At 41.6% G+C, this 26,590-nt stretch overlaps 1 protein-coding gene across 9 annotated transcripts in view; it reads right to left on the reverse strand.

The window, feature by feature from the left end:
- Positions 1–26,590, reverse strand: part of CHD7 (chromodomain helicase DNA binding protein 7) — a 616,542-nt gene that overhangs the window by 167,586 nt on the left and 422,366 nt on the right. For all 9 annotated transcript variants that reach the window (XM_033933452.1, XM_033933447.1, XM_033933448.1 and 6 more), the window contains one exon: positions 1,341–1,596. In XM_033933452.1, the coding sequence (XP_033789343.1) occupies positions 1,341–1,596 (256 nt within the window). The remainder of the gene's footprint in view (positions 1–1,340; positions 1,597–26,590) is intronic.

Here is a 26,590-nt window from a genome sequence, read left to right on the forward strand (position 1 = left end):
AACTCCAGAGCGACTTGTGTCGGTTAGAAACACGGGCGGAGAAATGGCAGATGAAGTTCAATGTGGAGAAATGCAAGGTAATGCATTTAGGCAATAAAAATAAGGAATACGAGTATACAATGTCAGGTGCAACTCTGGGGAAGAGTGAACAAGAAAAGGACCTGGGTGTACTGATAGATAGGACCCTGAAGCCGTCGGCACAATGTGCGGCAGCGGCAAAGAAGGCAAATAGAATGTTGGGCATGATAAAGAAAGGAATCTCGAGTAGATCGGAGAAAGTTATAATGCCGCTTTATAGGGCAATGGTCAGACCACACTTGGAATACTGCGTCCAACATTGGTCTCCCTACCTAAAGAAGGATATAAAACTGCTGGAGAGGGTGCAGAGACGAGCAACAAAACTGGTGAAGGGTATGGAGAAACTGGAATACGAGGACAGACTTATAACACTAGGATTATTCTCCCTTGAGAAAAGGAGACTGCGTGGGGATATGATCGAGACCTTCAAAATACTGAAAGGAATCGACAAAATAGAGCAGAGAAGATTATTTACATTGTCCAATTTGACACGGACTAGAGGACATGTAATGAAGCTAAGGGGGGACAGGTTCAGGACTAATGTCAGGAAGTTCTGCTTCACTCAGAGAGTGGTTGACACCTGGAATGCCCTCCCAGATGAGATTATTGCGGAATCGACCGTCCTAGGCTTCAAGAGCAAACTAGATGCATATCTCCTTAAGAGAGGCATGTAAGGATATGGTGGACTATAAATTACGACAGGTGTACACCTGGCAGGGCCTCCGCGTGTGCGGATCGCCGGACTTGATGGACCGAAGGTCTGATCCGGAGATGGCATTTCTTATGTTCTTAACATAACAAATCCCAGAGAAGGGGAAACCAAACTTGCCTCAGTCAAAAAAAGAGTTGGGAGTTTCCTGTGAGCAGAACTGGAGGATATATACATAAAAGAAAACTCTTCTCCAGCCTAGGAGGAAGAATTTAAAAAACTATGCTGCCCAAAAAGCATGCAAATTAATATACCAGTTTTTTCTCTATCTCACCCACTCTAACCTTAATCTAAAGACATCTCATGATCACACTACCAAGAGGAGCTTTCTGTTCAAATTTTAATTTTGCTATTCACCAGGGACGAATATCATCCCTGAAATTAACAGAAAAACATCTTTCACTTTCTTCATGGAGTCACCATCAGATCCATCTTGATCACCTAATTTCATGTTTATCATACTAGCCATCATTATGTGGGCCAGATAACAAAAATGTTTATGAGGCAATAGAAATACCAGACCTTACTTTAAGGAACAGGAAGTAGGACCTACCATTTATCAAGTATGGATGATTACAGCACTTTCTTAGTTCCATCATAGTATTCAAAAGGTTAGGTACATTAGCTTGGCCACCACCTTTGGAGAGGAATGCAAAGTTCTTCTCCAGGATAGCACGATAATATTTCTTTTGAATATTCGTGAGCTCCACCTCGATAATGGTTTCTTCTTTTGGGGCCAGATTCTTTTCTACATCTTCTTTCAGGCGTCTCAGCATCATTGGCTTTAGAATGCCTTGGAGCTTTTGTACCTAGAAAGCAGATCTTCATTAACTAAATTGATTAAGCAATCCTTATAGAATTCTCTTTCATGCACTATTACTTCTAAAACTATTACAGCAAGATTATTAGGTCAATATAAGGCATTTATCAGACTACATTTGTAGTACCAAGTTCAGACATCGGCACCCCATCCTCAATAAGACCATTCAAACAGGGTTGAGTCATTAAGGAAATAACAAATTGAAATTTGTGAAAACAAATTGATATTTGTATAGTACTACCAGATGAGAGCAAAGCATTAAAGGGACATACAGAAGACAGTCTATGCTTTTTGTACATACAAACAAGGAACACAGTAAAATATATAGTATGGGGTCTAGTTAAAACAGTGGGACTAGCGACAGGAAGTGAGGTCTCTTGAGAAAGCTTAAGAGCTAAGATAGCAGGTACAAGATGAGGGCTGCCCTACCTAATTAAGCAATTATTCAGGAAAGGATTATCATTGGACACAATCTATGTAAGATAACATGTTGAAAGATTATACAGATTGGGGTTACCAACCAAAAAAACTGGAGAACAGATTAGGTTGTTACCTCGATAATCTTCTTTCCAATAGAAAAGCACATGAGTTCTGTAGCTGTGGGTAGTGTATCTTCACCTGTGAGGTATACAGAAGGCATCTACATTTTGAACTCCACTTTGTGCATCATCAGGTACTGCCCTCTTTCCTCAGTTTGTACCAAAGCAGAAATAACCCCTGAAAGAGGAGAAACAGGGAGGTGCATGGGAAACCTCCCTGATGTCAAACTTTTGCTCTGCAAGAAAACACAACTCATTAACAAGTGCAACGTAGCATCATAAAGGTGGAACAAAAACCACCTGAGTGCAACCAGCATTAGCACTTGTTCGGCTCTGACTGTCAAGATCAATCCTGTACAGACACTCCTGTCTCTTTGAAACCACAGCTTCATATGGTTTCATCTTGCATGAGTGCGATAAAACAAGCCTCTGCAGTCACATACCTGTTTGAGGCTAAAAGCAGATTACCCTGAAAACTGATAGGGCAGGCTTCAGGGTTCATGTGCTTTTCTACTGGAAAGAATATTATCAAGGTAAGAATCTAATCTTTCATTCCAGTGTAAAACGCACATGAGTCCTGAACCCCTGGGATGAATCTAAGCAGTTCCTCGAGCTTAGGGTGGGATAGAAGAACCTGCTGCTAGCACCGCAGACCCAAAAGTGAAGTCCCTTTGTGCTGCCATTCCAACCTGTAAGACTTAGCAAATGTATGTAGAGTGGACCACGTAGCTATCCTACAAATCTCGGGCAAAACCATTCTGGACTCCACATTTCTGGTGGAATGTGCTTTCAAGGAAATTGGTGGACGTTTACCACATCCTATGTAAGCAGAGGAAATTGCTGACATATCCATATGACAATCTAGGGCTTTGAGGACAGCCTTCCTCTGCATCCAGAGACCATTAAAAGAAAGAAAAGATCTGACAACTAAAAATCATTTGTCACCTCTAGGTGACTCTTATGACTTCTATCCATGCTAGTATTTTGTCCTGCTTCTTTACACCTGTGGCATGGAATGCTGGTAGTTGATCTTCATGATTCATATGGAACATCGACACCACCTTTGGAAGAAGGGAGGAAATCATATGCAGGGACACTCCTGGCTCCTGAGGAATGGTTCCCTGCAAGACAAGGCAACACCAAACAGAAAATCTAACTGAAAAGCAGTAAGGTGACAAAACGAAGAACAAAGAATGAAAACTGCAGTAGTGATGTACAGGAGGTCAAGACTTTATTCATAAAAAACATAAAACAGTTTGTTTCCAAAAGGACTGATAGGACCGGACCCTACACGGTCTGTGTTTCTGTGAAACACTCCTTCCTCAGGGGTCCTAATGTGAATAAATGAAGAGTAGTGTACAGATATATGTATAAATGACTCTGGTGACAGCAAGAAGTCAACCATTTTAATCAAATTCACATCGATTAATACATTCAAGTAGACACACAATGTTTAGATTATTTATGTTTGTTCAATATTTCAATATTTCATTCATGATTATTTAAAAATTATTTCATATTATTCTAATTAAATTCATACTGGTCAAATATTCAAATACACATATTAATGTTTATTGAGCTTTTTCACACCATGTAATCACATCCAATTTATATGGGTATGCACTCACATTGTTTTCACACTTTTATTTCACCTCATATAAACTTTTTAAAATATTTTCATTGCCATCTCAACACTAAAAGTCCAACACATCATCCACAGATTGGAATGCATATCACTCACCTCTCCTCTCTCTAGTTATTTCCCTTACACTACCCTTAAAATCATGCATATGCTTAAAATTGTCTTTATACATTCATTCAGTCTCCTTTATATCCGTAGAACCACTCTCCACATTGTTCTTTATTATTCACTCACCATTATTAACCTTTCAACAAGGTGCCTTCACCTCATAATGTTCTTTTTATAACACATATAGCAGTGCACTAACAGCTATCCACTAATAAGCCTTACCATCACTTATCTATTTACAAGCCTGCCCTTCTCTCATGGTCTCTATTTTTTTTCACCAAAACATTCTCACAAAGTTTTTTCCACATTGTGTCTTCTTCACATTACACAGCTTTTGTATATTTTCAAACACCAGGCCTCGGGTCTTTTTCACGTTTTCAGCAGTGCATTAATGGCTCTCCATTAATAAGCCTTACTACTCTCCATTAATAAGCCTTACTCTCCATTAATAAGCCTTTCATCCACTTACAAAACTGTTCATTTCTTATTTTTTTTCTTTAGCTATTATTATTATTATTTTTTCCATACTTCTTTTCAAAAACTAGTGTTCTTTTTAGTTCCTTTAAGTTTTTAATTTTTAATACTTTGTGGTTCTCATATCGAGGTCTGGTACTCTTTTGACATCATTACACATCCCTTCCTTTCTTTTAAATACTGTTTTCCCGTGGCGTTCTTCCCTTAGCCTTTCGGCCTTGTATCACGTTGGAGTATTAACGGTTAATCACTGATAAGTTCAATACCCTTATTTTTCTTTTTACTTCACTGAATCCTTTTTTACAACTGTTATTTATAATATAGTAGTCTGTTTAGTTTATTCATTCTCTAAGCTTATTATGCTTTACAAACCCCACTTTAATACCACAGGTTTCCTTACGGTATCACGTCCTTTTCTCCCCCTATCCTTTTGATTCATTTTTTATTTTCTTTCTTTTGGTATGCACTGCACTATAAGTTGATTTCAAATGTCATAATATGATTAAATATATCATTACACACTTTATCGTCACAAGGCTATTTTCCTGTTATTTTAAAGCTTCACTGTAACTTTCTCTTTCATATGTTATACACAGACCGGCTTTTAGCTATCACAGTTTGCCTGCCTAGCTCCTTTTTATTTTATTTTTTTTTCAATTTCTTTTTAACTGCATTTCATCATTGTGATCCCGATATACTTACTTATTTTTTTCTAATTTGTTTTGTATGTCAATGCTCATTCACATATACAGTACACTGTTTTTCCACTAAACCTTATTTTCTTTGTTTGCTAAATACATATTTGTTCTAGCTGTTTCCAGTTTTTATTCAGTTGTTATCCACAAGGTCACACTGTTCTGATAAGTGTTAGGTATGTATTTTTTATAAACATTTTACACTCTTTTCTTTTCTGCATCCCACATTTGGTTTTTGGAATTTATCTTGTACACATCCCATCACTTTTACCATTAGGTCCACATATCTATTAATTTCATATTGATGCTCACTATCACTTGCATTCTCTTATTTTAAATTCCAAATATTAAGCCAGATTAAACATTAATTTCACAAAAATGTTAATTATCACGCTCTATATCGAATCACTTTAAATATTAATTTATATAATGCTGACCATTACATTATATCCTTGCACATGAATGTTTTACTTTTCCAGTATCCTTAAATTCTTGCTGTTACCAGAGTCATTTATACATATACCTTTACACTACTCTTTAGTGCTGCTCGATTCACGATTCGAATCGGTTCACCGATTCACTTCGTGTGAATCGATTCGAATCAATTTAAATTTAAAAAAAAAAAAAACCGGCTTCCCGATTCAGACCCTCTCCCCTCGCCCCCTAAAGTAGGAGCGGCAGCACTGCTCTTGCTGGCTGGCCGCTGCCGCACCTGTTTTAGAGGGCGAGGAGGAAGGATCAGTCGGGAAGTGCTGCAGTCCGGCTTCCCTCCTGGCCTCCCCTCCGAAAGACTGCCCCCCCGAAGGACTGTCCCCCGAAAGACTGTGCACCCCCCCCCCCGGGAAGGCCTCCGTGTTGCTCCTGGCCTCCCCGAACCGTTTACCTCATTGCTGGAGCCTGCAGCCGAAGGTCGCGGTTACAGCATCTTTGTGCTCTGAGCTGTTTCCTCTGCTGCGGTCCCGCCCTCCTCTGATGTCAGAGGCAGGATCGCAGTGGAGGAAACAGCTCAGAGCACAAAGACACTGTAACCGCGATCTTCGGCTGCAGGCTCCAGCAATGAGGTAAACGGTTCGGGGAGGCCAGGAGCTACACGGAGGCCTTCCCGGGGGGGGGAGGTGCACATTCTTTGGGGGGGGGGCAGTCCTTCGGGGGGGCAGTCCTTCAGGGGGTGGGACAGGCCTTGGTGGGTGCAGGCAGTCAAAGGGGGAACAGGCCTTTAAGGGGGGGACAGGCCTTCAAAGGGGGGACAGGCCAGGGATGGTGGCATAGGCCTTCAGGGGGGACAGACAGACCTTCGGGGGGCAGTCTTTGAGGGGTTCAGGCCTTGAGGGGTGCAGGCCTTTAAGGGGGGTGCAGACTTTTAAGGGGGGGGGACAGGCCTTCAAAGAGGGGACAGGCCAGGGATTGTGGTATAGGCCTTCAGTGGGAACAGGCAGGCTTTCAAGGGGGGGAACAGGCCTTCAGGGATGGGGGTACAGGCCTTCGGGGGGGACAAATCTTCAGGGGAGGGGGCCCTGGTGTAGAAGTACACGGAGGGAGGGAAGGGGGTTTCAAAGAGACGTTCATATGCCAGACTTTGGGAGGAAGAAATAATGGAGGAGGAGGGAGAAAGATGATGGACAATGGGATTTAGGGAGGGAAGGAACAGAAAGGGAGAGAAGTTGGACACAAGGGATGGTGTGGAGGGGGGGGATAGAGATACTGGACAGGAGGGTAGTTGGGAAAAGAAGGAGAGATGGTGGACCCTGGGGTGATGGGGAAGGAGGGAGAGATGCTGGATGTAAGGGTAGTTAAGAAAAGGTGGATCTGTGGATGGAGATGAAAAAAAAGAAATATGCCAGACCTCCGGAGGAGGGAAGGGAAACGGAAGGTGAGGACAGAGATGGAAGATGGATGGTTAGCATGGAGAAAGAAGAAAGAAGGAGACCCTGGCAAGCAAGTTAACAGAAGACATCAAGAGCCTGGGACCAAGAAGATTTGAATAATGACCACACAACAAAAGGTAGAAAAATTAATTTTATTTTCCATTTTGTGATTACAATATGTCAGATTTGAAACGTGTATCCTGCCAGAGCTGGTGTTAGACCGCAAATGTGGGCTAGGATTTAAGAGAGAGAGGAAAAGTGTTTTTTGCTTGTTTATTTTGTTTACACCACAGCAGCAGTGTGGTTAGGAGAAGGCAAAGGGGGTGAAGAAGCTATAAAATAAACCCACCAGGATGTTTGAAAAAACACCCAATTGGGCAAGAAAATAGAATCGAAAAACCAATTCAGTAGGCTGAATCAAATCGAAATTTTTTTCCTAAATCGGGCAGCACTACTACTCTTCATTTATTCACATTAGGACCCCTGAGGAAGGAGTGTTTCTCCGAAACATGGACCGTGTCGGGTCCGGTCCTATTAGTCCTTTTGGAAACAAACTATTTTATGTTTTTTATGAATAAAGTCTTGGCATCCTGTATATCACCACTGCAGTTTTCATTCTTTGTTCCCTGCATGACAAGGCTTGAAGCTCTGAAATTCTTCTAGTGGAAATGATTACTACCAGGAAAACCATCAGCGTGGCCTCCTGTAGGGGCTCACATGTGGCCTTACTTAAGATCTTGGAACCAAATAGGAGAAAACTGCCTTCACACCAGTGAACAGCAAATACAACAACTGGTCACCTTTGTTGTTGTATTTGCTGCCTTAAGGTTCCATAAAGGACAAGTTTGACGCACAGGCGGACACTCCCTTCAGAAACCTGAAAATATCCGGGTGAGAGGCCAAGGAACCTCTCTCTAATCGAGCTCAAAAATAAGACAGACTGGTCACCTGGACTTTTAAGGAACTAACTGCCAAGTCCTTCTCTAGACCTTGCTGAAAGAATGAAAAAATTGCTGCTATTGGAGCCCTAACCAGCTCTATCTGCTGTTCCGAACACCAGTATTGAAATAATTTCCAGGCTTTCAGCTGCTACTGTGGCTGGTTTATTGGAGTGAATGTGGCTATTATCACCTCTGAGTACCCATTTTGTACTAAGGGCGTGTGCTCAAGAGCCATGCCCTAAGTCCAAAGCGTTCCAGATTCTCTACGGTGATTGGGCCCTGCAAGAGCAGCGTCAAATGAAGAAGGAATCTCAGACGTTGGTCTCTTTGCAGCCGGACTAGATCTGCGTACAATGTGCAATGCAGCCAATCTGGAGCCACAAGGATCACCAGCCATTGATGGCGTCACTATCCTTCAGATGAAAGCCAAGGTAGGAACACATACAAGAGATCCCTGGCAGGCCAAGGTAGAACTATTGTGTACACCAGTGCTTCCCTGCTTGCTCCTTCACTTAAGTATTATATGTTTGTCAACTGAGAAAGTCAGCCTGAACATTCCTTACTCCTGCTAAATATGCTGACAAGATGGCTAGCAGATGGTTCTCTGCCCAGCAAAATAATAGCTTGGCCTCCAATTTTTAACGGTGCACTCTTGCTGCCTCCATGTCTGTTGATATATGCCACTGCTGTGGCATTGTTCAAGATGACTGACTGCTTTCCTTTTCAGTCTCCTTGAAGGCTCGTAATGCCATTTGAATGGCTCTCAGTTCCAGTCTGTTGATGAACCTTATTCTCTATGAAGGCTCCCAGCAGCCCTGTGCCGGATGACCTCCACAATGACCTCCCCCATGTAGAGGCAATCTTTTGGACAGTGTTTCTGGCCTTAGCCACCATCAAAAACTATGATGGGCTTCCATTGTCCACGCCAAGGGAATTTCTAGAGAATCCAACTGTGGCGACTAGTGGGATAAAGTGCCCTGGAGAGGTTTAAGAACATAAGAATAGCCTTACTGGATCAGAACAATGGTCCATCAAGCCCGGTAGTCTAGGATTGTTACTGTAGCCAATCCAGGTCACTAGTACCTGGCCAAAACCTAAGGAATAGCAACATTCCATGCTACCGATCCAGGGCAAGCATGGCTTCCCCCATGACTTTCGCAATAACAGACTATGGACTTTTTTTCCAGGAAATTGTCCAAACCTTTCTTAAAACCAGATACGATGGTACTAGTACCCGTGGTACTAGCTCTATGGTCGCCATCATCGACCCCCAATACCTGTAGATAATGCCACACTGAGGGGGCTGGCATTGCCATAATTTCTAAAATCTGTTGTCTCAACTTTTGCTGCCAAGCCTCTGGAAGGAAGACAAGGCCCACTGCTATGTTGGATACAATCCTCAGATACTCCAGGGTTTGAGAGGTGGACTATTTGCACCACTGCCTTATGGCCCTCTTCTTGGGACGACACTCAGATGAGCCAGTCATCCAAGTATGGATGCACTTGAATCCTGGCTCTGTGCAAATATGCTGCTGCCACCACCATTATTTTGGTAAACATGTGTGGCACTGTTGCTAGTCCAAATTGGAGTGCTGAGAATTGAAAATGTTTCTCCAGCTCATGGAATCTGGAAACCTTTTGTGAGCTGGAAAAATGGGAATATGCAAGTAAGCCTCTGTCAGATCCAAAGAGGTTATGTATTTCCCTAGAGTAATAAGGCAATAACTGATCTTACTGTCTCCATATGCAACTTGCTTTTTAGGCTGCATTGAGTGACTAGAGATCCAGAATCGGTCTCCAGTCGTTCAAATCTTTCTTTGGCATGATGACGTAATAGAGTATCTGCCTGAGCCCGATTCGGCATCCGAGACTTCTTCCACTGCTCGGATCTGTAGCAGCCATTTCACCATTGCTCATACCCTAGCTGCTTTCTCTGGCCTCCCTACTGGGGAGTTTATGAAAAAAATTTCGAGGTGGCTGAAAAAATTTGAGCTTGTATTCCTCTCAAATGATGTCCAGCACCCACTGGTCCATGCAAATTCATTCCTAGGCCTCCCAATAATCCGCCAGTCTTCCCCCTTTAAAGGGAAGATCGGAAAGAGATTTGGCATTATTGGGACTTTTTGGGGTTGGACGCTGAATGGGTACCTGATATGGAGTTTCTGCCAGAGGCAAAAAACCTCTGCCTAGACCCTGGAAATGACCTCTGAGAACAGAAGTTCGTCGAAGACTGCCGAAGCTGCCTGTAGCCTTGAAAGGAGCCACAACATGTCTCTTGAGGCACATGTTGCTTAATATCCGAGACTTATGATGCCTGTCCATCACACTGGTCATGAAGTTGTGGGTAGTTTGCTCAACATGGCTTTAGAAGCCAAATCTCCCGCCATTGTTTGATTCAAAGCATCCTGCAGGCAGATGCTTTGGATCACTTTGCTTGTGCCTCAAAACACATCATACATGTTGTCTGTGACATAATTCACCCTCAACAGAACCGCTCAGGGTAGGCACGTGCCTCTGAAACTTGAGCCTGGTGCAGCATTCTAAGGCATGTGCATCTCAAGAAGGAAGCCACTGTTTCTGCCTTAAGACCCAAAGCAAAGGCCTCAAATTATCTTTTGAGAATCAGATCCAGTCTGCAGTCCTGTGCATCCTTCAAAACCAAGCCACCTTCACTGGGAAGAGAAGTACGCTTTGTGACCTGTGCCACCAAAGAATCCACCTTGGGTGGCATGAACAAACAATTCTCCAGAGGGGGGGGGGGGGGGGGAGGAGGGGGAATGCAACCAGAACCCACAAGATCTCCCTACCAGTACGAAGCCCAAATACAGTCTGCGCTCATACAGTTCAGTTAAAACCCAGTGAGCAGACTCCCAAGGGCCGAACCCTGAGTTGATCCAAGTGATAGGCAGGCTGATCAGACAGGTGCCTTGCAGCAAGGGTAGCCAGCCCAGCTAGAGACCTTAGAACACTGAATCTGCAGCTTCTCTCAGGAAGAGCTGTCCCAGAATTACTGGGAATCTCTATAGCACTCAAAGCCTCTAAGAAAAAAAATGTCAGATAATATACGAAAACAAGAAATTTAGTAGGGAAGATGAAAAGACACCTTCTAACTCGCTTGCAAAAGGAAGATACTGAGGAGAGAAAGCATAGCCCGGTGATGCAGGGAGATGGAGTTGAAAAAGTAGATGATGCCTTCTGTATAGCACTACCTACAGCTTCAGGACTCATGTGCTTTTTGCACTGGAACTAATATTACAGTGGTGCCTCGCATAAAGAACGCCTCGCACAGCGAACGCTGCACACAACGAACTTCATGTCATGATTCATACAACGAACTTCGTTTCACACAACGAAGTCGCCCGAGCTTCCACGATCGCTGCCGATGTATTGCATCCTTCCGCGCAGGCACTGCAGGCAGTTGTTAGTCACTGCGCTTAACTTAAGCACGTATCGCGGCAATCGTTCTTCATTACGAATTAAATCACGCACGCACGTATCACGGCAGTCGTCCTTTTAAGATAAACTCAATATTTTTTATATATCATGGCTTCTAAAAAAAGCAGGAAGGTGATTTCTGTTGAAATGAAACGGGAAATAATTAGAAGGAGTGAATGTGGGGTAAAACAGTGTGACCTCGTCAAAGAGTTTGGCCTCAGCAAGACCACCATTTTCACCATTTTGACAAATTAATCTTTTTTTATGTCATCTTAGCATATTTTATGCTGCAGAACGAATAATTTTTTTAACATGTATTGTTATGGGAAAACGCGTTTCACATAACAAACTTTTCGCATAACAAACTTGCTCCTGGAACGAATTAAGTTCGTTGTGTGAGGCACCACTGTATATGTAATGTTTCAGAAGGCACTGCAGTCTGAAGACTACAGAAAGCTTGCAGGTCATCCTTTTACCAAATAACAATGAAAAAATCATCTAATTTTATCTGTGTCTCTTAGTTCAGCACAGAGCTTAGATTAATAGTTATATGTTTATGTTTATTGTTTAGGCTTGATAAACTGAATTAGCAGTCTAGCAGATCAATATTGTTTACAAAAGGTAGAAAAATAAAAAATTAGCAATGAAAAGAAAGTCAAATAGAAAGAAAAGTTAAAACAGTTAAAACAACAAGTGCGGAAGTATGTAAAGCACAAGTCACATAATACAGTGTGTAATTCTGGTAGCTGTATCTCAAAAAAGGTAGCAAAATTAGAAAAGGTACCGAGAAGAGCGACAAAAACTGATAAAAGGAATGGGATGAATTCCCTATGAGGAAAGGTTAAAGCTGCTAGGGTTCTTCAGCTTGGAAAAGAGATGGCTTAGGGGTAGTATGATATAGGTCTATAAAATACTAAGTGGAATGGAAAAGGTAAACGTGAATTGCTTGTTTACTCTTTCTAAAAATACTAGGACTAGGGGGCATGCCATGAAGCTACTAAGTAGTACATTTAAAACAGACCGGGAAAAATATTTCTTCACACATCGTGTAATTAAACTCTGGAATTTGTTGCCGGCGAATGTGGTGAAAACCAGTTAGCTTAGCAGAGTTTAAAAAAAAAAAAAAAGTTTGGATAATTTCCTAAAATTGAAGTTCATAAGCCATTACTGAGATGGCTTGAGGAAATTCATTACTTATTCCTAAGATAAGCAGCATAAAATCTGTTTTACTACTTGGGATTGATACTTGTCACCTGTATTAGCCATTGCTTCAAGCAGGATACTAGGCTTGATGGACCTTCATAAGAGCATAAGAATTGTTGCTGCTAGGTCAGGCCAGTGGTCCATCGTGCCCAGCAGTCCGCTCCCGCAGAGACCAGTGCCCTAACTGAGACCAGCCCTACTTGCGTACATTCTGGTTGTCTTGAATCCCTGGAGGGTGTTTTTCCCTATAACAGCCTCTGGAAGTGTATTCCAGTTTTCTACCACCCTCTGGGTGAAGAAGAACTTCCTTATGTTTGTACAGAATCTATCCCCTTTTAACTTTAGAGAGTGCTCTCTCATTCTCCCTACCTTGGAGAGGGTGAACAACCTGTCTTTATCTACTAAGTCTATTCCCTTCAGTATCTTGAATGTTTCTATCATGTCCCCTCTTTTCAAGGGAGAAGAGGCCCAATTCTCTAATCTCTCACTGTACGTTCCTCCAGCCCCTTTACCATTTTAGTCGCTCTTCTCTGGACCCTTTTGAGTAGTACCGTGTTCTTCTTCATGTACGGCGACCAGTGCTGGACACAGAATTCCAGGTGAGGGCGTACCATGGCCCGGTACAGCGGCATGATAACCTTCTCTGATCTGTTCGTGATCCCCTTCTTAATCATTCCTAGCATTCAGTCTGTCCCAGTATGGCAATTTTGTTATTATATAATTCATTCCAACCTCCTGGCATAAGAGCATATCATCATCCAAACCGGGGCAGACTGATGGTCCATCTAGCCCAGTATCCTGCTTCCAGCAATGGTCAATACAGGGAAAATCCCAAATAGTAGCAAGATTCCATCCTACCAAATCCCATGGACAGGCGTGACTTTCCCCATGGCTAGCTCAATAACAGACTATGGACTTTCCCTCCATGAACTTGTCCAAACCCCAATTATGTTACCCACTGTTACCACATCCTCTGAAAACAAATTCTGAAGCTTAACTATTTGTTGAATAAAAAAATATTTCCTCCTATTTGCATTGAAAGTATCATCATACAAAAGTCATTAAGTGTCTTCTAATCTTAATATTTTTACAAAGAATAGTCAATTCATGTTTATACATTCTATACCGCTCAGGATTTTATACTTTTCATAGCCCACCCCAAAATGTTTTTCCTCTTAACTGAAGAGTCCTAACCTCTGAAGCCTTTCATGATATGAGAGTTCCATCTTCTTAATCATTTTGGAAGCTGTTCATTGAAACTCTTCTAATTCCACTGTATATCTTTTGAGATATGGTGACCAGAACTGCACATAATATTCCAGGTGAGGTCACACCATGGAGCATACAGAGGCATTATACCATTCTTTGTCTTGTTTCCAGCCCTTTCCTAATAATTCCTAGCATTCTATTTTGTTTTGTTTTAGCTTCTACCACACACTAAGTGGAAGGTTTCAGCATATTGTCCACAATGACAATCCTAAGGTAGTGTTGTTCTTAAATAGCCACAGATACACCTGGTTATTGTTGTAGTCTCTATCATCTCTTTTAAAATTTAATTTTTTTTAATTTAAAAGAGATGAGAAAGACTACAACAATCCTAAGGTAAAATATAACATCAGATAGCTATGATCTGGATTATTTTTCCCAATGCGAATCACTGAGTGTCCACATTAACTTTCATCTGCCATTTGGATGCACAGTCTTCCAGTTTCCTAAGGCCTTCCTGAAATTTTTCAGTTTGCATGAGTTTAACCACTTTGAATAGTTTTGTCTCATCTGCAAATTTTATTCACCTTACTCGTTCTCATTTCTAGATCATTTACAATTTTTAAATAGCATCAGTTCCAATACAGATTTCTGGGGCATGCCACTATTCACCCTCCTCCACCGAGAGAAATGGCCATTTAACCATACCCTCAGAAGTTGATTCTCTAAAGTCACCGTGCATTTAACGATGATGCACGGATTTCACCCCGATTATAAAAATGGCTCACCATTGTTTTTTCCGTGCTTTCTAGCAGCCTCCGATTGCACTATGCAAATGTAGTACAATTAGGTCACTAATATTAAAACTCTAGTCCAACAAGGTCATTAATATTAAAATTACCTCTCCAGGCAATTCTTAAAAAGGAACACCCCTCCATTTATAAGGAATCGAGGCTGATATTTACTGGCAGGTATTTACTGAGCTGTTGAAGCTTTACTTTCCTGTTACATAGAAACATAGAAATAGACGGCAGATAAGGGCCACGGCCCATCTAGTCTGCCCACCGCAATGACCCTTCCCCACCTAACTCAGTGAATAGATCCCACGTATCTATCCCATTTGGCCTTAAAATCAGCCACGCTGCTGGCCTCAGTGACCTGAAGTGGAAGATTATTCCAGCGGTCAACCACTCTTTCAGTGAAAAAGAATTTCCTGGTGTCACTGTGCAGTTTCCCTCCCCTGATTTTCCACGGGTGCCCCCTGGTTGCCGTGGGACCCTTGAGAAGGAAGATATCTTCCTCCACTTCGATGCGACCCGTGAGATACTTGAACGTCTCGATCATGTCTCCCCTCTCTCTGCGTTCCTTGAGTGAGTAGAGCTGTAACTTATCCAGCCTTTCCTCGTAAGGGAGATCCTTGAGACCCGCGATCATCCGGGTTGCCATTCTCTGGACCGACTCTAGTCTCAGCACATCTTTTCGGTAATGCGGCCTCCAAAATTGCACACAGTACTCCAGGTGTGGTCTCACCATGGATCTATACAATGGCATAATGACCTCAGGCTTACGGCTGACGAAACTCCTGCGTATGCAACCTATGATTTGCCTTGCTTTGGAGGAAGCTTGCTCCTCTTGATTGGCAGCCTTCATGTCCACACTGATGATCACTCCTAGGTCACGCTCTGCTTCAGTTCTTGTTAGGATCTCGCCATTTAGGGTGTAAATCTTGCATGGATTTTGGCTGCCCAGGTGCATGACTTTGCATTTTTTGGCATTGAAGCTGAGTTGCCAGGACCTAGACCAGCGCTCCAGTAGTAGTAAGTCGTGCATCATGTTGTCGGGCATTGAATTTTTGTCTGTTGTACTCTTGGCCACTACATTGCTTAGTTTGGCGTCATCAGCGAATAATGTTATTTTACCTCGGAGACCTTCTGCCAAGTCTCTTATGTATATGTTGAACAGGATCGGGCCCAGGACGGAGCCTTGTGGCACTCCACTGATTACCTCCGTCATTTCGGAGGAGGTGCCATTCACCATTACCCTCTGAAGCCTACCCTCAAGCCAGTTCCCAATCCATTTCGTCAACGTGTCGCCCAATCCTATAGAACTCATCTTGCTCAGCAACCTGCGGTGTGGTACGCTATCGAATGCTTTGCTGAAGTCCAGGTATACGATGTCCAGGGACTCCCCAACATCCAGCTTTCTCGTCACCCAGTCAAAGAAGCCGATCAGGTTAGATTTGCAGGATCTCCCCTTAGTAAATCCATGTTGACGGGGATCACGTAGATTCTCCTCGGTCATGATCGTATCCAAGTGGCGTTTGATTAGAGTTTCCATTAGTTTGCTCACTATTGATGTGAGACTCACCGGTCTGTAGTTTGCTGTTTCCATTTTGGAGCCTTTCTTATGAAGTGGAATGACGTTAGCCATTTTCCAGTCCAACGGGACGTGACCTGTACTAAGGGAGAGATTGAAGAGCGCGGATAGCGGTTCCGCCAGGACATCACACAACTCCCTGAGCACCCTGGGGTGTAGGTTGTCAGGCCTCATTGCCTTGTTAACCTTGAGCTTTGACAGCTTGCAGTAGACACTGCTGGGCATAAACTCGAAATTACTAAATGGATCAGCTGAGTCAACCCTTGTCTGCAGCTGAGGACCAAGTCCCGGCACCTCGTGGGTGAAGACTGAGCAGAAGTATTCATTTAACAGTTGGGCTTTTTCCGAGTCCGTTTCTGCATAGTCTCCCTCTGGTTTCCTGAGGCGTACTATCCCACCTGAGTTCTTGTTCCTGTCACTGATATACCTGAAAAAGGATTTATCTCCTCTCTTTATGTTCCTTGCTAAAGACTCCTCCATTTGGAATTTGGCCTCCCTAACTGCTGTTTTGACTGCTTTTGACTTGGCCAGATAGATTTCCCTGGAGTCCTGTTTCCCTGATTGTTTGTAAGAGATGAATGCTTTTTTCTTCTCCTTGATGAGGTCCGAGATCTCCGCAGAGAACCATTGTGGCTTATTGTTCCTACTCCGTTTACTTACCGATTTAACATAGCGGTTTGTTGCTTCCTGTATGGTGGCTTTCATAGTTGCCTACTTCTAGGGAGATATACAATATTATTCTGTGATGATTAATATATCTCTACTTATTATTATCACAGCTCTTATAAATAAATACTAATAAATATAATAATATTATTATAGTGAAGTGTTCAGACCAATACCCGTGAATTCTGTGGTCTCACCGAACTGGGGTACTTTGGGACCATCATAACACTTCTCTTGTCCCTTTGCCAGCCTCCTTCATATATATATATCTCTTTCAATGAGTCTTATTGTGTATACTTATATAAAATATCAAAGTACACTTATCTTGATGACTACTTCTTTAGGTCTGGCCTCTTTCTCCTTAGTATCCAGCTTCGGTGAGATTAAAGTGCTTAATTCTTAAAGTGCTTGTGCTAATAATGCTTGCTGTTATCATCCGTGCATGTTAAAATTGAACTAAAGCCCGGCCCCCCGACTCGAGTTTCGGGTCCTTCGTCAGGAGGGGTCCCTGTTAAAAACACAAATTTAATTACAACCTAATTAAAACTTATGAATCTACACGGTACTAAATCTTTATATATTAGTTTGAAATTCTCTTTACTTGTCTCTTGGACTTAACTATTAAATTCACACATTTTAACGTACCTATTCAGCTTACTTCTTCTGGGTGACCTACGAAAAGAGCACGCTGAGGATTTACTTTTTGCTTGCCTTTTATATCCTCCATATTGTTTTTTAGTCCCACCCCCTATAGTCACTGAATTCCAACCGGATGTGACGTATCGATCTTATTCTACGATTACAAATTTAGCCAATCTGTTTCTGAATTAAGACCATATGGATGCATAGTATTTTTATTGAAGATGAGTCGTTGTTCTTTCTGCAGCAAGCTCTTTGTGATATCCCCTTCTTGAAAATCTAAATGTATCAAGACCGTATATTTTAGGTCCTCCAGAGAGTGCGATTTTTGTAGCCAATGGGCTACTAATGGGGCAGTAATTCTTTCTTTTCTAATATTACTCAGATGTTCAGTTATTCTTGTTTTTATCATTCGACTGGTCTGACCAATATATGGGAGGCCACATGGACACACTATGTAATACACTACTCCCTTTGACTCACAATTTGTATCTGTTGATAATACGAATTTTTCTTTGGAGGCTGGAAATAACACAAAGGATTGCTGCAGAACATATTTACATAAGCAACAATGTCCACATGGTTTATGTGGAGGCAAAGAGTTATTTTTGAATTTCTTGTTACCCTTCTTGTATTTCAACATTTCCCCCAGGTTCTGGGATCTTGAAAAAGCAAATTTCGGTTTTTCTATTAAAGCTGGATAATATTGGACTATAGGCCAGTGTTTTAATATGATCTGTTTGATTGCATTACTATTGTTTGAGTATGGCAATACACAAACAGTATGCTGTTCTTTAATTTTGGTTTTTGGTTGCATTAACCAGGATCTTTGGCAAAACTTCGCCCGTTTCCATGCTCTCAATTACTTTCCTGGGATATCCTCGATCTAAAAATTTTTTATACATTATCTCTGCTTGTTTGTCAAAGTCTTGTGTGTTCGAACAAATCCGTTTTAAACGCAAAAATTGCCCTGTTGGTATACTATTTTTTAAAATCCGTGGATGGTAGCTCTGATATTGGAGGAGATTATTACGATCCGATGGTTTTTTGTGTAGACTGGTAGATATCTCATTATTCTGAATGAAAATTTTTATATCCAAAAAGGACATCTGATTTTTATCTATATTATATGTAAATTTAATATTCTGATTTTTTTGATTCATTTCCTCTAAAAACTCTTTCAATATGTCTTGGTTCCCAGTCCACACAAAAAACACATCGTCTATGAATCTCCTCCAACATCTTACATAGCGAAAGTGGTTGGATCTGTACACAAACGTCTTCTCAAACTCTGTCATGTAAAGACAGGCTATGGTCGGGGCTACCGTAGCCCCCATAGCAACCCCTTTAATTTGATGGTACACTATATCTTCAAATTGAAAATAGTTATCAAAAATAACTATTTCTGCTAGCTTTTCTAGCATTTTTTTCTTTAAATTTGAAATTTGCAATTTTGGTATGTAATTCTTCACTATTGAATAGGCTCCTGATTGGGGGACGTTTGTGTACAAAGCCACCACATCCGCTGTGACTAAAATAGTGCCTTCCTGGAGGGGATGTTGAAATACATTATCTATTGTTTGCAAAAAATGCATGGAATCCCTTATATATGATTTTGCTTTTGTTACATATTGTTTTAAATACCCATCTAAATATTTTGATAAGGGTTCCAAAATGGATCCTATCCCGGCTACTATTGGTCTGCCGGGTGGGTCTGTACTAGATTTGTGCACTTTTGGAATAAAATATATTCTAGGAGTTTTAGGGTATTCATTAGTCAAAAATCTAAATTCTTTCAAACTGATAATATCTTCTCTCTTTGCCTCCTGTAGTATATTATCTATTTTTTGTTTTATGTCTGTAGTCGGGTTCTGTATTAATATCTTATAATACGACTCATCTGTCAATTGGTGTAATGCTTCCTGTTTATATTTGACATAATCTTGAATGACTATTCCGCCACCTTTATCTGCCCTATGTATGATTATAGATTGATCTGTTTGTAAATCTTGTATTATCTTTTTTTGTTGATATGTAAGATTAGATTTTAATCTTCTATTTTGCGACTCTAAATTCTTTACATCCCTCATTACCAAGTGTTCAAATGTCGTTATTAGAGGGTCTGGGGGTCCCGGTGGTAACCAGGAAGATTTATATGTAATTCCTTCTGGAAGAGATGCTTTCTTGGGAGTCTTGGAAAAAAACCTTTAATCTTAACGTTCTAAACAGTCTATGTAGATTGGTATATGTATCGAATCCGTCATACTTAGTGCTGGGAACGAATGACAGGCCCTTCGATAGAATTTCTCGTTCTTGTTTATTTAATCTACGTGATGATAGGTTAAAGATCCCTTCATTCATTGTGGGATCCCCTTCTTCGGTTTGTTGGAACTTCTTGTGCCTATTTTGGGCACTTCCTGTATGGGCGGTTCCATAGGAAGAATTCTTAAAAAAGAATCTGACAAGATGTTAACTTCTCCCTTTTTAGGGGGTATTTTGGCCGGTATATATGCAGTGTTTTCATTTTCTGATGATGAATCGCTCGTGGAATATCAGAGCTACCATCCACGGATTTTAAAAAATAGTATACCAACAGGGCAATTTTTGCGTTTAAAACGGATTTGTTCGAACACACAAGACTTTGACAAACAAGCAGAGATAATGTATAAAAAAATTTTAGATCGAGGATATCCCAGGAAAGTAATTAAGAGAGCATAGAAACGGGCGAAGTTTTGCCAAAGATCCTGGTTAATGCAACCAAAAACCAAAATTAAAGAACAGTATACTGTTTGTGTATTGCCATACTCAAACAATAGTAATGCAATCAAACAGATCATATTAAAACACTGGCCTATAGTCCAATATTATCCAGCTTTAATAGAAAAACCGAAATTTGCTTTTTCAAGATCCCAGAACCTGGGGGAAATGTTGAAATACAAGAAGGGTAACAAGAAATTCAAAAATAACTCTTTGCCTCCACATAAACCATGTGGACATTGTCGCTTATGTAAATATGTTCTGCAGCAATCCTTTGTGTTATTTCCAGCCTCCAAAGAAAAATTCGTATTATCAACAGATACAAATTGTGAGTCAAAGGGAGTAGTGTATTACATAGTGTGTCCATGTGGCCTCCCATATATTGGTCAGACCAGGTACGTTAGATAGATTGTGAGCCCACCGGGACAGAGAGGGAAAAATGCTTGAATACCTGATTGTAAAAACCGCTTAGATAACCTTGATAGGCGGTATATAAAATCCTAATAAACTTGTAAACTTGTAAACTTGAATGATAAAAACAAGAATAACTGAACATCTGAGTAATATTAGAAAAGAAAGAATTACTGCCCCATTAGTAGCCCATTGGCTACAAAAATCGCACTCTCTGGAGGACCTAAAATATACGGTCTTGATACATTTAGATTTTCAAGAAGGGGATATCACAAAGAGCTTGCTGCAGAAAGAACAACGACTCATCTTCAATAAAAATACTATGCATCCATATGGTCTTAATTCAGAAACAGAATGGCTAAATTTGTAATCGTAGAATAAGATCGATACGTCACATCCGGTTGGAATTCAGTGACTATAGGGGGTGGGACTAAAAAACAATATGGAGGATATAAAAGGCAAGCAAAAAGTAAATCCTCAGCGTGCTCTTTTCGTAGGTCACCCAGAAGAAGTAAGCCGAATAGGTACGTTAAAATGTGTGAATTTAATAGTTAAGTCCAAGAGACAAGTAAAGAGAATTTCAAACTAATATATAAAGATTTAGTACCGTGTAGATTCATAAGTTTTAATTAGGTTGTAATTAAATTTGTGTTTTTAACAGGGACCCCTCCTGACGAAGGACCCGAAACTCGAGTCGGGGGGCCGGGCTTTAGTTCAATTTTAATATGCACGGATGATAACAGCAAGCACTATTAGCACAAGCACTTTAAGAATTAAGCACTTTAATCTCACCGAAGCTGGATACTAAGGAGAAAGAGGCCAGACCTAAAGAAGTAGTCATCAAGATAAGTGTACTTTGATATTTTATATAAGTATACACAATAAGACTCATTGAAAGAGATATATATATATATGAAGGAGGCTGGCAAAGGGACAAGAGAAGTGTTATGATGGTCCCAAAGTACCCCAGTTCGGTGAGACCACAGAATTCACGGGTATTGGTCTGAACACTTCACTATAATAATATTATTATATTTATTAGTATTTATTTATAAGAGCTGTGATAATAATAAGTAGGGCTTTCATAGTTGACCACATTTCTTCCACGCTATCGGTTTCTGCTTGGCTTTGTAGCACCTGGTGAACGAAGTCTCCCATTTCTTTGAAGTTTGTGTCCTTGAATTTAAGGACCTTGGTCAGTGTGGTAGATTTAGTGAAACCTTTTCTGAGATTGAGCCATACCATGTTGTGGTCGCTGGAGGCCAATGTGTCGCCCACCGAGACCTCTGTGACACTTTCTCCATTGGTAAGTATCAGGTCTAGGATTGCCTGATCCCTTGTTGGTTCCAACACCAGTTGCCTTAGTCTTGCTCCCTTCAAGGAGTTTAATAGCCTCCTGCTGCTGCCTGAAGCAGAGGAAAGCATGACCCAATCCACATCAGGCATGTTGAAGTCACCTAACAATACTGTGTCCCCACGCAAGGTGATATTCTCTATATCTCCGATTAATTCCATATCTTGGTCATCCTGTTGTCTTGGGGGTCTGTATACTATGCCAAGATACAGGCATTTGTCCTTCCCTCTGGCCAAATTTACCCAAAGGGATTCCCCAGTGTATTGTACATCTGTGATTCTGGTGACTTTAATGTCATCTTTAGTATATAATGCTACACCTCCTCCCATTTTTCCCTCCCTGTCCCGGCGAAGCAAGTTGTAACCCGGTATGACCATGTCCCACCCGTGGGAGTCTGTGAGCCAGGTCTCAGATATCGCCACCACATCCAAGTCGGCATTTGTCATTTCTGTTTCCAGTTCCAGGATCTTGTTTCCCAGACTGTGGGCGTTGACGTACATAGCCCTCCATGTTGTATGTTTGTTATGTCTCAGTGGGGACATTCCTGCTAAAGCAACTAGGCCACCTTTAGCATTATTTGCATGTCCCGTACTCTTCCTAGACCCAGAGCTGCAACGTGCACCTTTCCCGGACTCCCCATACCCAGAACTACAGTTTATGCCTAACCCAGACTCAGAATTGTGTGTACCCCTGTGGGGGTATTCCCTCTTGAGCAACTTGACTTCCTATAATACAGTTTGCAGTGTGTATTCTGTCGCTGGACCCAGGATTACAATGTGTACTTCTCCTAGTCCCAGAATCACAATGTGCACCCCTCCTAGATCCAGAATTACAATTTGAACTCCCCTTAGACCCAGATTTACAATGTGTACTCCCCTTATTCCCAGCATAACAATGTGACCCAGAATTATAATGTGACCCTGAATTATAGTGTTTACTTACTTTAGTCTCCCTTACTTTAGTCTCAAGAAGAAATTGGTAGCTTAGCTCGTCAAGTAGGTTGTTTGTGCCAGTACCCTCCCCCAACTTACCTAGTTTAAAGCCTTGTGAAGTAGGCGGGCTAAGCTGAGAGTGCCTGAGAGCTGATTGGCTCAAGCACTGATAGGAAAATAAAGCAACTTAGATCTGGCACTAGCCCTGATTCCTTGTAGCCCAAAGAAAGCCTGGTAGTCTAGTGCCTCCCCCCACTCCAATTGGAAGATTGGCAGGAGGGATGGCTTTTTTTTTTAATGGGCACAACTGTTGTGTGTGCACAGCACACACACAAGAGCTGCGCACATAACACTCCCACCCCCGACAGCCTCCCTACCACACAAGCCTTGCAGTCTAGGGGGCCATCCCCTCAACCTTCCTCCAGCAGCAAGATTCCCCCCCCTGACAGTCTCCCACAGCCCCCCCCCCCCCACCATACAAGCCTCATGGTCTAATGGGCTTCTTCCTCGCCCGAACCCCTCTTTTACCTTTTTTAGAAATCTGGCATAAGGGAAGCTCTTCAAAACAGGGCCTGTTTGGTGCACCTTGGGATGCACTGGGAGGGAGGGGTCTAAGACTCCAATTGGCCCAGGTGCCTAAGGCCCCTCCCATAAGAGGGGTCTTAGGTGTCTGGGCCAATCAAGGCCTTAGGCCCCTCCCCAGTGCATCCCAGGATGTACCAGGAAGAGGAACAACCACCATTTTGAAGAGATGGGTCTGGCAATTTGAGGGAGGGAGCTCCCCTCCTGCTTGTCTTCTAAAAAGGTACGAATGGGTTTGGAGAGGAGTGTTGGCCCACTAGACCACCAGGCTTGTGTGGTGGGAAACTGTCGGGAGGGGTCGGGGGGAAGCTTGCTGTTGGAGGGAGTTACAGGCGCAGTTTGTGTGTGTGCTGTGCACACACAACAGCTGTGTCCATTAAAAAAAGCAGCCCCTGATCTCCTTGCTTGTCAGTTCAGGAAATGAGAGAAGAGTCTGCTTTTTTTTATTTTTTTTTGACAGGCAGGAGTTGGAGCTGTACTACCAATTTTTTTTTCTGAGCACAGCTTATCCCCTCCCTTTCAGGCGATTTTCTGCACATATAGCATGCATATAATTTGCATGCTATGTGCTGAGAATCGCCAGTAAAACAAAATTGCTCCCCCCACAATTGTATTTTTTTTACCATGGTGTTAGAGCTTAAGAGAATCTGCCCCTCAGTTTTCTATTCCTTAACAAGCTCCTAATCCATATATTCCATTCACTGTTCCCTCTGAATGGGAGTCCTCCAACTACACTGCTGCCAGTGGGGATTGGGTTGTCAATCACTAGGGACACCGTCAATATATAAATGAGGCAACCAATTCACTAGTGAATGTATAGTTGAGGGTAGACCAAATCACTTATGCATCAAGAAAAAGGGTCACTCCTCTATTAAACCTTCAAAAGCTGAATACCAAATGGATTTAATATACCTTATGGCAAATATTACTGAGCTGTTGAAGCTTTACTTTCCTGTCAGAGCTTGAGCCCTAACTGGCTCAGGCACTGACAGGAAAATAAAGCAACTCAGATCTGCCACCAGCCCTGATAATATGCTCACATAATATGCCACCAGCCCAGGTAATATGCTCAGACTTGAAGGCAAAAACAAAGGGCGAACCTCAAGAATATTGCCTTACCACCCAGTCATCGAATATGTTTTGAATAATGTCAAAAATCTTATGTTTGCTGTAAAAAAACAGTGAACGATTTTCATATAAATCATATGCTTAGGAGGCACAGCACTTATCTTTATCAATGGTTCCGACAGATAGAGCCCATTTCGTTCCTGCATTAGGGAACCGGAAAGTAAATTTAATCTGCTGGTAAAGGTGGTGTTCATCTCTGAAAGCATAAAAATTTTTACATTAATTGAAAATGCTCAAATTGTGCTTAAATAACTCATTCACAAAATCACCAAATAATTTTTAGAAAACTGTTATAGGCTAAAGGAAGGGTACCTGCTAGGATTTTAACGGCAACTTCATGAGTGTTCTTCCATGCTCAACAGCAAAAGAACGCCGCCGTTGAACTTCAAATACCAGGAAATGGAACCTATATCATCACAACCCAATGTGATAACGTCGGAACACAAAGCACTCACGAGAAAGGGAACAACAAACTTGTGAAAATTTTTTTAAAAAGCAAAAACAAAACCTGTTTAGGCTTTCTTAAAATGAAACGGCTGAACTACACCGTCGCTGTGAATTGTCAGTGGAAGTGCCCACGTCATCACAACCCAACTTAAACTAATCAAAGAGCAGATTGTCATTGAGGATAGGAAAAAAGAATGAAAAAAATAGAACAAAATCACTGCAAAGCACTACAGAAAAGCCCTCCACTCGATTTCATTGTTTAAATCTTCAAGGTGTAGGAAGCCTAATTTAAAAATCCAACGTTGCTCTCTGATGCATAACTGTTCTGCTGCATTCCTGCCCCCAGGGCAAGGTAAGTACTTCCAGCACTGAAAATTTCAGAGATCACACCAAATGTTGGTTATCACACCAATGCTGGGCCAATCGGGCTTCTAACACTTAAGTCTACTCAGATGCTCCCCAATGCGAACTTGGATACTTCTTGTGGTCTGTCCCACATATATTTTGTCGCAAGGGCACCGAACTAATTATCCCTTGCCTATCTCCCTTTCCCTTCCCCTCCCCCCATGCAACAGTTACTGGATCTTTTTTGTAATTATCACTGGTTTACCATATAATTGCTAACTAACTCTCTGCACCTACAATGTATAAATCGCCCTGAACTGTCTTCTTGATATGCTGTAACCTCGATGTTAACTTCGCTGTAACCTTGATGTAACTTCACTGTTAATGTACAGTCTCTTATCCTGTAAACCGCTCTGAACTGTTTTGTGGTATTGCGGTATACAAAAATAAAGTTATTATTATTATTATTATTATAATGTAGACAACCCCACTAGTTTGACAATTGGAGATAACACTACTGCATCTTTTGATTACCCATCCAGGTATATGCATTTGATGCAATGGTGTGCTGAATTGGCATACTTTGAACTTGCCACTTTGCACATGTTGCATGTCCCAAACTTACTGGAGAACTGGTCATGCTGCTGGAGCTAAATGGAGCTTTCATTAGATGGTGTCTTAGATTATGTCCTTTGGAGTAAGCAAACCGAGGTGGCTGTTGAAACATTGAATGATACTGTAACACACTCCAATGTGAATTGATAATTTGCTTAATTTTTAAAGCATTATGAGAGTAAGGCAATACACATACCATTGAGGATTCCATGGATTTAGCAGTAGATTGCAACAGAATGTCATGCTGAGAATAGAGGGCTCTCTTATATGCCTTCCTGATCACAGTTGTTGGGTACCCCCTCGCCGTAAAATGACTGATCATTTCGAGTGCAGGGCTTTTCTGTAGCGCTTTGAAGTGATTTTGTTCTATTTTTTGCAGCGATTTTGTTCCATTTTTTCATCCTTCTTCCTATCCTCTATGAAATTATGCTCTTTGATGAGTTTAAGTTTTGACAGCTCCAACGTCATCGTGTTGGATCATGATGACATGGGTACTTCCATTGGCAATTCACAGCGGCGATGTAGTTCAGCCGTTTTCATTTTAAGAAAGCCTAAACAGGGAAGTTGCTGTTCATGTGCTTTTTGTTTTTTAAAAAATTTTCACAAGTTTACTGTTCCCTTTC

Source organism: Geotrypetes seraphini, chromosome 2 (assembly GCF_902459505.1).
Source record: "Geotrypetes seraphini chromosome 2, aGeoSer1.1, whole genome shotgun sequence".
NCBI lineage: Eukaryota > Metazoa > Chordata > Amphibia > Gymnophiona > Dermophiidae > Geotrypetes > Geotrypetes seraphini.